The sequence below is a fragment of the Phacochoerus africanus genome, chromosome 1 (genome assembly GCF_016906955.1).
Source record: "Phacochoerus africanus isolate WHEZ1 chromosome 1, ROS_Pafr_v1, whole genome shotgun sequence".
NCBI classification, from domain to species: Eukaryota; Metazoa; Chordata; class Mammalia; order Artiodactyla; family Suidae; genus Phacochoerus; species Phacochoerus africanus.
This window is the reverse complement of record NC_062544.1, coordinates 16,984,151-16,999,413: the sequence shown is the minus strand read 5'-3', so window position 1 is coordinate 16,999,413 and position 15,263 is coordinate 16,984,151. Positions and strand designations below refer to the sequence as shown.

General features: G+C 39.2%; 1 protein-coding gene across 1 annotated transcript in view; it reads left to right on the top strand.

Annotated features, from left to right (window-relative positions):
• ATP10B (ATPase phospholipid transporting 10B (putative)) overlaps positions 1-15,263 on the top strand; it is a 129,537-nt gene that overhangs the window by 111,030 nt on the left and 3,244 nt on the right. The window contains exon 21 of the mRNA XM_047782200.1: positions 9,503-9,690. Coding sequence (XP_047638156.1) covers positions 9,503-9,690 — 188 coding nt within the window. The remainder of the gene's footprint in view (positions 1-9,502; positions 9,691-15,263) is intronic.

Sequence of the window (15,263 nt, the reverse complement as noted above, 5' to 3'; positions counted from 1 at the left end):
AGCAGACAAGAGTCATAACTTTACCACTAGGAATTGAGCTGAGCTAAGGAAACACTTAGAACTCATGAAAATGCAAAAATTTTGTCATTGAAACTAAAAATGCAGTATGTGAGATCCACTGTAGACTGGCCACTGGCTAAGAGTAAATAACCAAATACAAAGAGAGCATTGGAAACTCATCCAGAATGCCACACAAACATGAAAATGTAATCCAGAGGAATGGTAGCTAGAACAAATGGCTCCAGCAGCCACATACTAAAAGCCAGAGACGAAAAATGGAAGAATGGTGAAGAAGCAGTATCTGAAGAGTCCACCAGTAAGAAAGACAATCACAATATATGTAGATATACTGCCTGGTATATCACAGTAAAGCTGTACAGTGTGAAAGAGACAATCTTAAAGTATGCCAGAGACTATGGACAAACTACTTGAAAAGGAATAGCAGTTAAACACAGAAAACAAGAAACGGTGGAGTAGGAGTTCCCATCATGGCTCAGCAGAAATGAATCTGACTAGTATCCATGAGGACACAGGTTCGATCCCTGGCCTTGCTCAGTGGGTTAAGGATCCACCATTGCCATGAGCTGCTGTGTAGGTCACAGACACAGCTTGGATCCCACGTTGCTGTGGCATAGGCCTCAGCTCCAGCTCTGATTCAACCCCTAGCCCAGGAATTTCCATATGCTGCTACACATGTGGCCCTAAAAAGGACAAAAAGAAAAGGCAAAAAAGAAAAGAAACAGTGGAGTAATTATCTTCAAAGACCTGAGGTGAAATAAAAATTACATTATCACTTAAAACTAAGTGATAAATGAGATTTTCAGATAAACTCTATATGGTCTACTACACGGAGACATTCACTAAGTGAAGAAACATGAAAAAATGAAAGAACATAAAAGCTACTACAAGAAATAATATAAGGGTAAGGAGGGGACTTATGCTAAAGCCTTCAACACACATTAATGTGTCCTAAAACTTAAGATATCTTATACTTACAAACAATATCTTAAAAACTTAAGCTTAAGCATAATAGAGGAATAAAGAAAACTATCAATTCCTCAGGCTGTAGGAAAGAGGAAAAGATAAGGGCAAAGAAAATGGTGGCAAAAAATACAAAAATGTTCAAAATTAATCTAAATATATCAATACTCACAATAAATATAAATGTATTTAATTCACCTATTAAAAGCAAAAATTATCCGATTGGATTCTTTTCCATCCAGCAAATATAAAGAGAAATTGGAAAATTTACAATTCTACTATAAGGTTTTGTATTTAATTCTATCAGCAACAGACGTAGATCAAGCTTCAAAGAAATTATCACATTTGATCTAATATTGATAGAGCTAAAACACAAAATCCTGTTCTAAACATGCATCTTTTCAAACACATCTGGACCATGTACCAAAAGTTTAAAGAAAAATAAAAGATTTTGAATCACAAAGCAATTTGAAAGAATCAGTATCATAAAGAACATATTTTCTGAGAGTTCCTACTGTGGTGCACTGGGTTAAGAATTCAACTGCAGCAGCCCAGGTTGCTGCAGTGGTGCAGGTTTGAACCCCAGACCAGTGAGTTAAAGTATTCAGCATTGCCACAGTTGCAGCATAGGTCACAGCTGTGGCTTGGATTCAATCCCTGGCCCAGCAATGTCCATATGCCACAGACGTAGACATTTTTAAAAAATATGGAGTTCCCATCGTGGCGCAGTGGTTAACGAATCCAACTAGGAACCATGAGGTTGCGGGTTCGGTCCCTGCCCTTGCTCAGTGGGTTAACGATCCAGCGTTGCCGTGAGCTGTGGTGTAGGTTGCAGACGCGGCTCGGATCCCGCGTTGCTGTGGCTCTGGCTTAGGCCGGTGGCCACAGCTCTGATTAGACCCCTAGCCTGGGAAACTCCATATGCCACAGGAGCGGCCCAAGAAATGGCAAAAAGTCCAAAAAATAAAAAAATAAATTAAAAAAATCTGGCAACAATGCATTTAGATTAAAAACAAGCAATAAAACAAGATACCATCAATTTCCTAGAAGAGAACACAGTCAAAACATTCTCTGACATCAACTGTACAAATGTTCTTAGGTCAATTTCCCAAGACAACAGAAATAAAAGCAAAAATAAACCAATGGGACAAGCTTTTGCACAGCAAAGGAAACCATAAAAAAAAAAAGCCTACAGAATGGAAGAAAATAGTTTCAAATGATGCAACTGACAAGGGCTTAATCTCTAGAATATACAAACAACTCATACAACTCAACAGCAAAAAAAATCAAACTACCCAATGGAAAAATGGGCAAAAGACCTGAATAGACCTTTCTCCAAGGAAGATATACAGATGGCCAACAAGCACATGAAAAAATGCTCAACATGACTGATTATTAAAGAAATGCAAATCAAAAAAACTACTATGAGGTAGCACCTCACACCAGTCAGAATGGCCATCATTAACAAGTCCACGTATAACAAATGCTGGAGAAAAGGGAACCCTCCTTCACTGTTGGTGGGTGTGTAAATTGGTTCAACCACTATGGAAAACAGTATGGAGGTTCCTCTGAAAACTAAATATAGAACTACCATATAACCGAACAATCCCACTCTTGGGCATATATCTGGACAAAACTTTCCAATAAAGTTACATGCACCCCTATGTTCATTGTAGCACTATTCACAATAGCTAAGACATGGAAACAACCTAAATGTCCATCAACAGATGAATGCATTAAGAAGATGTGGTTGGTATATATACGCAATGGAATGCTACTCAGCCATAAAAAGAAGAAAATAATGCCATTTGCAGCAACATGGATGGAACCAGAGACTCTCATACTAAGTGAAGTAAGTCAGAAAGAGAAAGACAAATACCATATGATATTACTTATATATGGAATCTAATATATGGCACAAATTAACCTTTCCACAGAAAAGCAACTCATAGACTTGGAGAACAAACTTGTGGTTGCCAGGGGGGAGGGGGAGGAAGTGGGATGGACTGGGAGTCTGGGATTAATAGATGAAGACTTGCATTTGGAGTGGATAAGCAATGAGATCCTGCTGTATAGCACAGGGAAATACATCTAGTCACTAACGATGGAACACGGTGGAGGATAATGTGAGAAAAAGAATGTATGTGTATATATATGTATGTATGTGTATATATGTATATATATGTATGTATGTGTATGTATGTATGCGTATACATATATATGTGTGTGTGTGTGTGTATGTATATACACATACACACACACATATATAAAACTGGATCACTGCTGTGCAGCAGAAATTGAGAGAACTCTAAACCAATTATAATGGGAAAAATGAAAATCATTTAAGAATGTTTAAAAAATAAAATGTAAAAAAAAAAAAGAAATCAATTCAATGAACTTAAAAATTTACAATGTAAGGGAGTTCCTGTTGTGGTACAGTGGAAACGAATCCAACCAGTATCCATGAGGATGAGGGTTCGATCACTGGCCTCACTCAGTGGGTTAAGGAGCTGTGGTGTACGTCTCAGACATGGCTCAGATCACACATTGCTGTGGCTGTTGTGCAGGCTGGCAGGTATAGCTCCAATTTGACCCCTCACCTGGGAACATCCATATGCCACAGGTATGGCCCTAAAAAGCAAAAAAAAAAAAAAAAAAACAAAAAAAAAATTACCATGTAAACCTAAAAGAAAATAGAACAAAAGAGAAAAAGAGAAAAATCAAGGAAACAATAGGAAAGTTCAATTAAAACGAATATTAAACTCTTAAAACCCTAATGAAAACTAATCTTTTGCAAAACTGATCCAGGCAAAGACATAGAGGAGAAGACCACAAAAATACTAGTAATGAAAAAGATCACAACTGTAGAGATACATTCATCTCTCAGTACCTGTGGAGTGCTTGTCCCAAGACCTCCATGGATACCAAAATCCACAGATGCTCAAATCCTTTATACAAAATAGCACAGACATAGAAAACAGACTTGTGGTTGCCCAGAAGGAGTGGGGTGGGAGGAGGGGCTGGGAGGGACCAGGAGTTTGGGATTAGTAGATGCAAACTATGACATTTAAAATGGATAAGCAGGAGTTCCTGTTGTGCCACAGCAGAAATGAATCCAACAAGAAACCATGAGGTGGTGGGTTTGATCCCTGACCTCACTCAGCGGGTTAAGGATCCAGCGTTGCCGCGAGCAGTGTAGTATAGGTCATCGACGCAGCTCAGATCTTGCATTGCTCTGGCTATGGTATAGGCTGGCAGCTACAGCCCCGATTCAACCCCTAGCCTGGGAACCTCCTAAAAAGCAAAAAATTAAAAAATTAAAAATAATGATAAAAATAATAATAAAATGGATAAGCAATCAAGTCCTATGGTATAGCACACAAAACTATACCCAATCTCCTGGGATAGATCATATTGGAAAATAACATAAAGAAAGATTGTATATATGTATGACTGAGTCACTTTGCTGCACAGGAGGAATTGGAACAACTCTGAAAATCAACTATACTTTTTAAAAAGAAATAAAATGGCATAGGTCAGCTCTCTACATTCGCAGATGTGGAATTCTTGTATACAAAGGTCCATGTCATCAACTTTTAAAAATATTTTTCTGAAAATTTAAACGGAGTCAGTAATTTCTTTAAACACAAAATTTACCATGACATAGTCAACATCATTCTGCTAAACCTCAATAAACCAATCACCATTACAGAAATTGAGTTGGCAAGCCTGTCCCTAATGACACCAAGCCAAAGGACTATGAAGGTGAGTTTTTGGTCCCTTATAACCAAAGCTCTATGGGGCAGATAATTCCTATCTCACAGCAATTTTTTCATGGATTCAGAAAATAGAAAATATACACAATTCAACTTTCATGGATAGAATAATTCTGATACCAAAATGAACATAGACAGTTCATGGAAACAAAATTATAGACCTATCTCCTCAATGAACATAGATGTAGACAGCTCTAAATAAAATATTGGCAAACTTACTTGGTCATTATGTTGAAGATATGAAAGCCTCTTGATAAACTATATCATATCCTCTTGATAAAGAATAAACTGATACCACCACCCTGGAGAGCAACTTGAAAATTGCTAGAGTTTAAGTACTTGTATGCTATGACTCAATTCCTCTTCTAAATATGCACCATGGACAGTCCTCTTACACATGTATATACATAGGCATGTATAAGAATGTTTGTTACATCATTGTTCTTAATAGTAAAAAAAGAAAAGAAAAAAGAAAAAAATTGGAAACAGCTAAATGTTTTTTATCATTAGGAAAATAAATTCTGGCATATTCATATACTAGAACATTTAAAATGGATAAATTAGGTCTGCATTTATCAACGAAAGTGAAGTTACAAGCATACTGTCTAGTAAAAAATAATTGCAGAAAGATACCTATACATAATAAAATTTAAAAGTATCCACTAACATGAATACTATGTATAAAATACAGAGGAGAATGATGAGCAATGAATTTATTTTCAAGATTAAAGAGAAGGCATTTCCAAAGGATACATGTGTGCTTAAATTGTATCTGTAAAGCTTAATCTTTTAATAATAACTGAGGCAAATAAGTGTAGCGGAAGAAAAAAATGACTTTCCCTTTACTCTTCTATGTTCTTGGCTGAGACACTTTTGTAATAAAAGACAGATTAGTAGGATAAAAACAAAAGTTTAATAAATATTGCCTATACACTTGAGATAGACCAGAAAACTGACTCCCTGAAATGAAATGGCTCTAGCCACCACCTTAAATACCATCTCTAGTGAAAGACAACAGAATTACTGGGATCAGGGAGGCCAGATACAGAAGGTAATAAAGATTTTCTAAAAATTTAGAAGAGTCTTTTTCTTCCCGGTAGAGAGAGACATCTTCACAAGTGGAGATATCTCTTATAAATGTACATGTCTCTTACCAAAAAAAGTTGAGTCTACTTAGTTTTCAGAGCTTCTCCTGTGTCTGCCATTCCTTTTAGGACAATCAGCCCAAGATAATCCTTATGCAAGAGATGCATTTGGGGCCGACATATTCTGTTCCCTTTTCTATGGCATAAGGTTCATATTGATAAAGCTGGACGTTAAGTATACAAGGTTGGTTGTCTGAGTGCTTGAAATAGTAAAAATAATTTAATTACATTTTTTTAAACACTAGCTCAAGGTATTTCCCAAGAGGTACTGTGCTTTCTATGACCCTCTTCTCCATTAAGTATTTCGTTAACCTTTCAAAAATGCCCTGTAAAGTGTAACCAGACCTCAATGAATATTAAGTGGGTAATGAAACTGAAGATTCTATGTCCTCTCTGACTGGTTGTTCAGCCCTTTTTCTCAGAACACGTATTCATCAGCTTTAAAAGAGGGAATCTATTCCTTTCACTCACCATTCAGCACTATTAGCCCACCTAATGCATCTCTAGACCAGAATCCCAGTAGTTACTGGTGATTGCTACTGTGCCTGAGAAAGGATTCAGCTACTAGAATCATTATGGAAAAAAATATATATGTATTTATACTATATTTATATTATATAAATTATATATTATATAATTATATATTTACATATCATATAATTATATACATTTTCCTTTTAAAAGTGCTTAAAGCAGAGGGAACGTGTCTTTCTTCCCTGGGAAGAAATCTCACATGAATTCAATAGCTGTGTCAGCTTTCACAGTCCCAACAAAAGTGACTGAAATGTTAGCTAACTGCTTTCTTCTTTAGGAACAGAACTAGGATATTCAAATCATCTCTCCCACTGGAAAAAAAAAGTTAATGGATATATAGAGATAGATATATCTATTTTTAGAGATGGCTCTGTATATAGATAGATACAGAGATAGAGATATCCTCCCTAAATGTATGAAAAAACTGACAGGATAGTAAAGACCAAAGCCTTTAGGAAAGAGGGACTATGGAGAAGCAAGCTGAGCCATAGCCTCTGCTTTCCTGAGGGTGTTTGTAACCCTGCCCAAAATGAACTTTTTGACAGCCTGGATTGAGCATAAGATTCAGATATTAAAACCCAGGCTTCTAAAGTGGGAGTCTAATAAGTCACATTAAATTAGGACATTCAGGGTAAGGGTACACCCAAAGGGGACCTACCTGCACTCCCATCCAGCAGGGACTGTAGGGATTGTTTCCACAGTGCTGAACAGAGCAAAGAGAATCAGGATAAAGGACTTATCCTAGGAAATGGACTATGGACTGACCTCATACAGATTTGCAGCCTATATTCTTTGTATCACCTGGGTGAACCAAATTTTGATCAATGAATTCAGTTTAAAATGACTCTAGACCAGTAGTGCCTAAGGATATTGCAAAGGCATACACACCTTCTCTCCAGGGATAGTTATCTTAAGCCTCAAAGTATCCCTACTAACTTTCCCAGGATAAGAAGCATCACACATTCAAAAACAAGGAAGCTCAAAATGAAACAAGAACTCATAAATTAGGATCACCAGTGCAAATATCAGTAACAAATATTTCAGGTATTGAATTTATTCTATAAATTATAGAAAAGCTGTGTTTGCCTTTAAGATTTCTCCAAGGAATGGTAAACCATACACAAAGAAACTTAGAAGAGTTTAACAGAGACCAAATAAAACATTTAGAAATTTAAAAATACAATAACTCTAAGTTTCAATGGCTGGTTTAACAGCAGATTAGGCACAGCTGAAGGGAGAATTGGTAAACTGAAAAAAAATATCCAAGATATAAAACAAAGGGGAAATAATGAAAATTGTGAAACCAATATTAAGAGATATCTAGAAGATAGAGTGGTATCTTAAAAGTTCTAACATATTTTAATTATAGTCTCAGAAGGAAAAGAGGAGAAAGTGAAACAGAGGCAATGTTCAAAAAGATAGGGACTTGAGAATGCTGCAGAAGTGATGAAAGACATCAATGCACAAATTTGAGAAGGTCAGCAAAATCCAAGCAAGATGAATAAAAAGAAATCCATGCTTATAAGAAAACTGTATAACGGTAAAGACAAAATCTGCCAAGTTTTAAGAGGGAAAGATTTCCTTCTAATGAACAACAATAAAATAGCTGCCAACTTCTTGGTAGCAACAACAGAAGCCAGAAGTTAACATTTCATTATCTGATTATATATTGGAAGAAAATAACTGCCTAGTAAGAATCTATATCCATCAAAAATATCTTAATAATGAGGGTGAAATAAAGCATCAGAGAATATATGATCAGCAGACTTCCACTAAAGGAAATTCTAAAGGATGTAAAGTCATCCCTCAGTATCTGCAGGGGACTGGTTCCAGGACCTACTGAGAATACCAAAATCTGCAGATGCTCAAGTCCATAACTGGTCCTCTGTATCTGTGGATTATGTAATACTGTGGTATTTATTGAGAAAAATCCACTTGTAAGTCTGTGCGGTCCAAACCCATGTGGTTCAAAGGTCAACCATACTTAAAGCCTAAGGAAAGAAAGCTCAGATAGAAAGTTCAAGATGCAAGAGGGAATGAAGGCAGAGAAAGTGTCAAGCATGTAAGTAAATTTTAATGAGCACTGACCACATTAAACTTAATAATGATTTTTGTGATGTAAAAAGTTGAGAGAATTTAAATCTACAGTAGCAGCCAGATATAAATCAGGAGGGAGGTTCCAGAATTGAAATATTCTAAAGCCCTTGCATAATTCAGGAGGAAGGAATCATAGTTGTAGTCTTTATACTGTGGTATATTAAGATTGCTTATTATTTATTAATCATTAAAAGAATAGAAATGGAGTATGCAACTTTCAAACTAGTAAAGGGGGGAATGAAATTATATGAAATCATCACTAAGTTTTAAAGAGGACAAGAATCCGAAGGAAAGAAGCACAAAACAGGCAGGACACAATGAGATCAAACAGCAGAACACTGCACTGCTTCAAACATGAATAAAGGACAGCAACAGGTGGGAAAAGTGGTTCCTCATGGGAGCATAATATTGAGGAAAAAAGACGAAAGTCACAAAATATGATACTATCTACCTAACATTTAAAAACAGGGAAACATAGCTGGTAAAACTAAAGAAGAGTATGAACATTATCACCAAAGCCAAGGGTGAGACCAAAGATTTAGGCATTTTGAGGTATGTGTGTCAAATTCAGGGTGGTAGCAATATGGGTGTCTGCTTTACATTGATCCATTAAGTGGCCCACTGTTTTTTCTTTTTAGGGCCATACCTGAGGCATATGGCAGTTCCCAAGCTAGGGGTTGAATTAGAGCTGCAGCTGTCAGCCCACACCACAACTCACAGCAACGCCGGATCCTTAACCCGGTGAGCGAGTTCAGGGATTGAATCCACATCCTTGTGGATACTAGTTGGGTCCATTGCCACTGAGCCACAACAGGAACTCCTAAGTGTCCCACTTTTAAAAATTGTTCCTATGTGGGTAGCATTTCCAAAAAAAAGAGTTTACAACAAAGTTGGCTGAGTAGCATGATTGTGATCCCCCCCCCATTCAAAGCTATCCTTTCAACAGTGTTTACTTCTTTCCTTCTACAGACCATCATCCATGGCCTTGTTCTCCTAGGCAGCTTCCTGCTCTACTTTGTGGTGTCCCTGGTGTACAATGCCACCTGCGTCACCTGCAACAGCCCCACCAACCCCTACTGGGTGATGGAACGCCAGCTCTCAGACCCCACTTTCTACCTCGTCTGCTTCCTCACACCAGTGGTGGCTCTTCTCCCAAGGTTAGTGTGAGGGGGCTCTGTTTTCTTCCCAGAACTACCACTTTTCACCTCACTTGGCAATTTTCATAGCCCCAGATTCAGGCCTTTGACTCCAGCTGGGATGCTTGAGGCTACTGTTCCAAAGATAGGGAGCAGGGACAGAAAGAACAATGAACTTGGAGGCAGATAGCACATACTCTTGTCCCTGGTCAGCCACAGAGCAGCCAAGTCACCAAATCTGGCATAACCTCAGTTGTGACAGTTATAAAATGAGAGCACTTAGTCCTTCCCTCCCACCTTACACATGCTGCCATGTATAAGGAATCATTTCGGAAAGCTCTGTGGTCCTTTACTCATTAGTCCAGGAATCTTGCTCTCAAATGCCTACACGGACAGGTAGGCAACTGTAAATCAAGTGGTGTACAGACACTGGGAGAAGGAACTTCCAAGTTTCACACTATTGCTGCCACAAGGTAAGGTCATGGCCAGCATTTCAGAACTTTAGATTTTTCCCAGAAATTCAAGTTTTGCCTGAAATAGCCAACTTTTTAATAATACTCAGAGTTGTCAAAACATACACAAACACACACACACACACACACACACACACACACACACACACACTCCCCCTGTATCAGCCAATAAGTCATTCGTGTAGAGAGCTATTTCTAACATACCAGCCTAAACCCTCCACATTTGCCTTTTGTAGAAAAAACGGCAACAACAACAATGCCTGGCATGTCCTTGAAGTTTACTCTTACCACATGCTCATCTATCAAGCTCCTCATTTTGCTTTTGCATATCACCTAGATATGTATGACTGGGTCACTTTGCTGTACAACAGAAATTGACACAACATTGTAAATCAACTATAATAAAAAAATTTAAAAATTTTTTTTAAAATGACCTAGAAATTAGGCAGACCTGTGGTTGCACTCCCATTTGCTCACAGGACAGGTCAAGTCCCAAGAGGGACCAGAATGTCCACCAACCCCTGCAAATCACAGTGGGAGCTGAATTCTCCCAAGCTGGAAGCCAATATTCTGTTCTCCCACCCATAATCTCTAGTCAAAGCATTCAGTGAACTTAACAGTGATGTACCCATAGGCAAGACATAGCCCCTCTCCATCCTCATATCTCATCACTCTGAACATTGAAATTCAGCTACTTTGGTCAACAGGTCATCGCAACATTGTGTAGAATTTTTTTCTAATTCAAAATTAGGCAGAGAGCTGTTATCAGGCTTTGCTTCCTTTAATAAGTTTGGCAGCTGGTTTAACCTAGTTTGGTCTCCGCCTCTTCTTCCTAAGCCACCTCAGTACCACGTCTGATGCAGAGTTGAGAGGCTGAGGATACCAAGATGACAGACACCATTGTGAATTCAGTAAATGTTGGCTGAGTTCTGAACATGGGCTGTGTACATAGCCTCCTCCCTGTTTGGCCCCACCCATTTTCACAGCCTTATCTCCCTACTCCCCGCCTCAAATTTCAGGCTCCATATCACCAAGCTTCTTGTATTTCCCAACAAGCTCCATGGCCTCTCCCCTTCCTGCCTTTGTTCATGCCATCCCTTCTATTCAAAATTCCCTTCCTGTTATCAGACCTCCTTACCCTCTGACTATTTCAGGCAACAGCAATTCCAGAAACCTCATGTGACTTCATGTACCTCCCTCAGGCTGAAGCAGATCCCCCTTGCTCTTGTGTTCGCATTACCTGGGTGTATCTGTCACTACCTTTATCCCCCTTATTATGTGTTTTGTCTGTTTGTCTTGATCTGGCAATTAACTCCTGGAAAGAAGGTATTCTTTTTACCATTATATAACCCAGAGGCTGCCCTCAGAGATAAGGTGCAAATGACACTAAAGAAACAGCAAGATGAAACAAACTATTACATTGAGAATGAATAAGCCTTGAGGTCCTACTGTACAGCACAGGAAACTATACCCAGTCTCTTGGGGTAGAATATGATGGAAGATAGTATGAGAAAAAAAAGAATGAATATTTATGTATGACTGGGTCACTGGGCTAGAAATTGTCACAACACTGTAAATCAACTATCCTCTAATAAAAATAAAATTTAAAAAAGAAATAACATACTCCAAAAAATATGAGGAATTCATTAAAGGGTTTTAAGCAAGGGGAAAAAAACAGCAAGATGAATAAAATAGGACCATCCAATGGAAAATTCAGACATAAGTTTGATCACAATACAGGTGAAAGTGGCTAGTGTTAATAGAAGGCCCTGACACAGAGTGGGAAGCAATGAAGCCCAGCCTCAGAGGACATATTTCCCACGCCATCCCTTCTTCAGCCCAGCCCCTTAGGAGACAGGTCCTGGGAGAGACCACGAAGGTCCTGCCCTCAATGGAAAAGGGCATTAAATACGTAGGTTCAATATTTTTATCCACAGTTTTGGGATTAAACACGGGTGTGATCCTCTCCAACCAAGGACTGATACCCTCTGTTCTGTGTCTTATTTGGGCTATAGAAAGAACAGATCAGGAGTTCCTGTTGTGGCTCAGTGGAAAAGAACCTGACTAGTATCCATGAGGATGCAGGTTCAATCCCTGGCCTTGCTCGGTAGGTTAAAGATCCAGCATTGCCATGAGCTGTGGTGTAGGTCACAGATGCGGCTCGGATCTGGCGTGGCTGTGGCATAGACCAGAGGCTACAGCTGATTCAACCCCCAGCCTGAGAACTTCCATATGGTGTGGGTGTGGCCCTAAAAAGACAAAAAATAAATACAATAGAAAGAGCCGATCATCTGCCCCATATTCTCTTACTCTTGACTAGATGACACACTTGGAACCAAAAGCTATCGGCTTGATGAGGATCATTGTGAAGTATGAATGTTCTTGGAAAAGACAAGCACTCAACATTATAGACTGTTAAGCAGAAAAGTTAGCAAATATTTTCTCACCAGTTACCATAGCATGCAAGTTAAATCTTTGCTTATTCTATAGTATCCTCATAAACTTGAATTTCTGCTGAATGCTGTTCACTAAGAGACAAAGAGATCTCCTCTGACAGAGAAAGGTTTATTTTAATAGCTCCAAGGACTATTGACTTACAACCTTGGAACAATTAATTTTTGCTGCAGAAATCTACATGCCAGAAGGGTTGTTGTAGAAAACTATTTGTTCACTTAAAATTGTAAGCTGTATTTATAATGGGGATTGATTTCTTTCACCAAGCTTGTGATAATTAGCCACTAACCGTGACCTCACTAATCTTGGTCTAATTAATTCAACCAGGATAAAGGAACTGTATGAATTCTCCTCAACTGAGAGCAAGAAAGTTTCTTTTGTTTTATCTGTAAAATAACTAACACACATTTTAAAACATAATGCAGCTTTGTAATTAGCTACAATAGAAGGGAACAGTCCTTAGATGCTCTTCCCTTGGCTTCAGTTACACAATCTTCCTTGGTTTTTCTACTTATTTCTTTCCTTTGCTGGCTTATGTCTCAAGGCTTCCTACTAAGTGCTTGGGTCTCCTAAATTTCATTCTCTCCAGAGACACTGCACCCACCCTTGCAAAGTTAAATATTATTTTTATGAATCCCCAATATAAACTCCCAGCCCAAATCTTTCTCGAGAATCCCAGATACCTCTTTCTAGCTACCTGTGCATCACCAGCAGTGAGCATGTTAAGTCTGAGGCAAGTGGGAAACATCTATAATTTAATTCATGATCTACTTTCCATCACCACCATCCCAGAAACCTGGGTCACTTCCTGAGTTCCTTTCATCTGCCGTTTCCCACCTAGAATCAAGGCAGTCCCATGAGACTGATCCTTGATCCCACCCACCACCACATGCCCCTATCTTGCCCATCACCAAGACGTGTCAGTTTAGCTGCTACCTGTTTCTCAAATCCATCTGTTCTTTCCATTTCTACAACTACCACCATACACAGGTTATAATCTTTTCATCCCAAATTATTTCAGTCACCTCCTACTGGGTTTTACTGGAATCCATTATTGTGTCCAAATGTCATCAGGTCATGTTTATAACTTCCCAGGAGCTTCCCAAGGCTTTTACAGTAATGCACAGGAAAACCCAAAACATTCCCCATGATCCTTGCCTGCTCTGGCCCTGCCAGCCCCTGTGTCCTGTTGCCCACTCTTGCCCTCTGTCTCCACACTTCAGCCACTGTGCCCAAAATTTGGTTCTCATCACCCACCCACCCCTTTGTCTGGCTCCCTCCTCTGCATCCCTCAGTCCTCAGCTTTAGTGTTTCCTCCTCAAGGAAGGTCCCTCACACCAGATCATGTGTGTGACACTCTCATTGCTCCCTCAGCTTTGAACTCTGTTCCTGTGCTACCTGAGAGTCCAGGCTGGTTTACAGCTTAATCCCTTGGGGCCTGGCTCATTGTAGGGACTTGATGAGTAATTTTTGACTAAATGCACAAAGAAGGAAATTGGTAGCCTGGGGGAGTTTTAAACTGAGAAAAGTCCAGTTCCCCGGCAAAGAGTCTTTCCTGAAACACCCATGCATGGCCACCTGTCCTGCCTCACTGAGTGAGGAGCGATAGTGAGGAAAGTTTCTGATTCTGTAGGATCTACTGTAGTCCACAGAAACTCCTGCCCACTGTGGTGTCCTCCTGAAGCTTTTAGACATAGAAAGGATGAAGGATGGGAACCTCTCTGCTTACAAGGTTTTAGAAATTTTAAAAATTACGATTATTTTTGGAAAAGACCTTAGATTCCTCTGGACAACTAGATTACTTTTTAGATAAACTGGTACCCAGAGAGTGGATACGAGTTGCCCACTCTCTGGGTATCAGTGGTTACTTTCTCCAGTGATCACATAGTTTTAGTCATCTTCTTACTCCCTTCCCTACCTAAACCGGAAACTGGGAAAAGATTCTAGGCACAGAGAGAGACTCTCGATTCCAGAGTCCACTACAGGTTACATTTAGCTTGGCAGGGGAAAGGAACCCTGCGTTAACCATCCAGGACATCATTAAATTCTCAGGAGACCTTAGGAGCACCATCTTATCACCTAGGACTTCAGTATCTTCATCTGGCAAATAGTGCTAACACAGTGATGCTGCAATGTCAGCATAGCCCATGGATTCAAGAAAAGAGTATGTATTGGTAAACTACTTAGACATTATTAAGCTCCACAAAGAGTTGACATTACAAAGCAAATAAACTAGCCTAAGTTATAACATCCCAGCCATAGAATGGATGGCCTCACACCTGGAAGATGAGCGAAAAGAATCCAGAGCACTTAGTTGTGACCACAGCTTGACCTCTGTGTGGCTCTGGACAATCACTGAATCTCTCAGTACCTCAGTTTCCATGTCTGTACATGGTGGAGGGGGGAGAAAGTACCCACCGCAAGGCACTGGGGAAGAATAATATGAGTTAATAATATGTAAAACACTTAGATTAATCCTGGTACATAATAAATGTTAGCTCTTGTATATTGTTATTGATCTCCCCAATACCAGAGGTGTCCAGGCATGGATTTCATGCATCCACCAAAAGAGCAGCCAAAGGAATCTTTCCCTGGGTGGGGAGCTGGATTCTAAGGACCTTTTCAATGCTGAAATTTAAGAAGTCAACCTACATCAGAAAATATCTC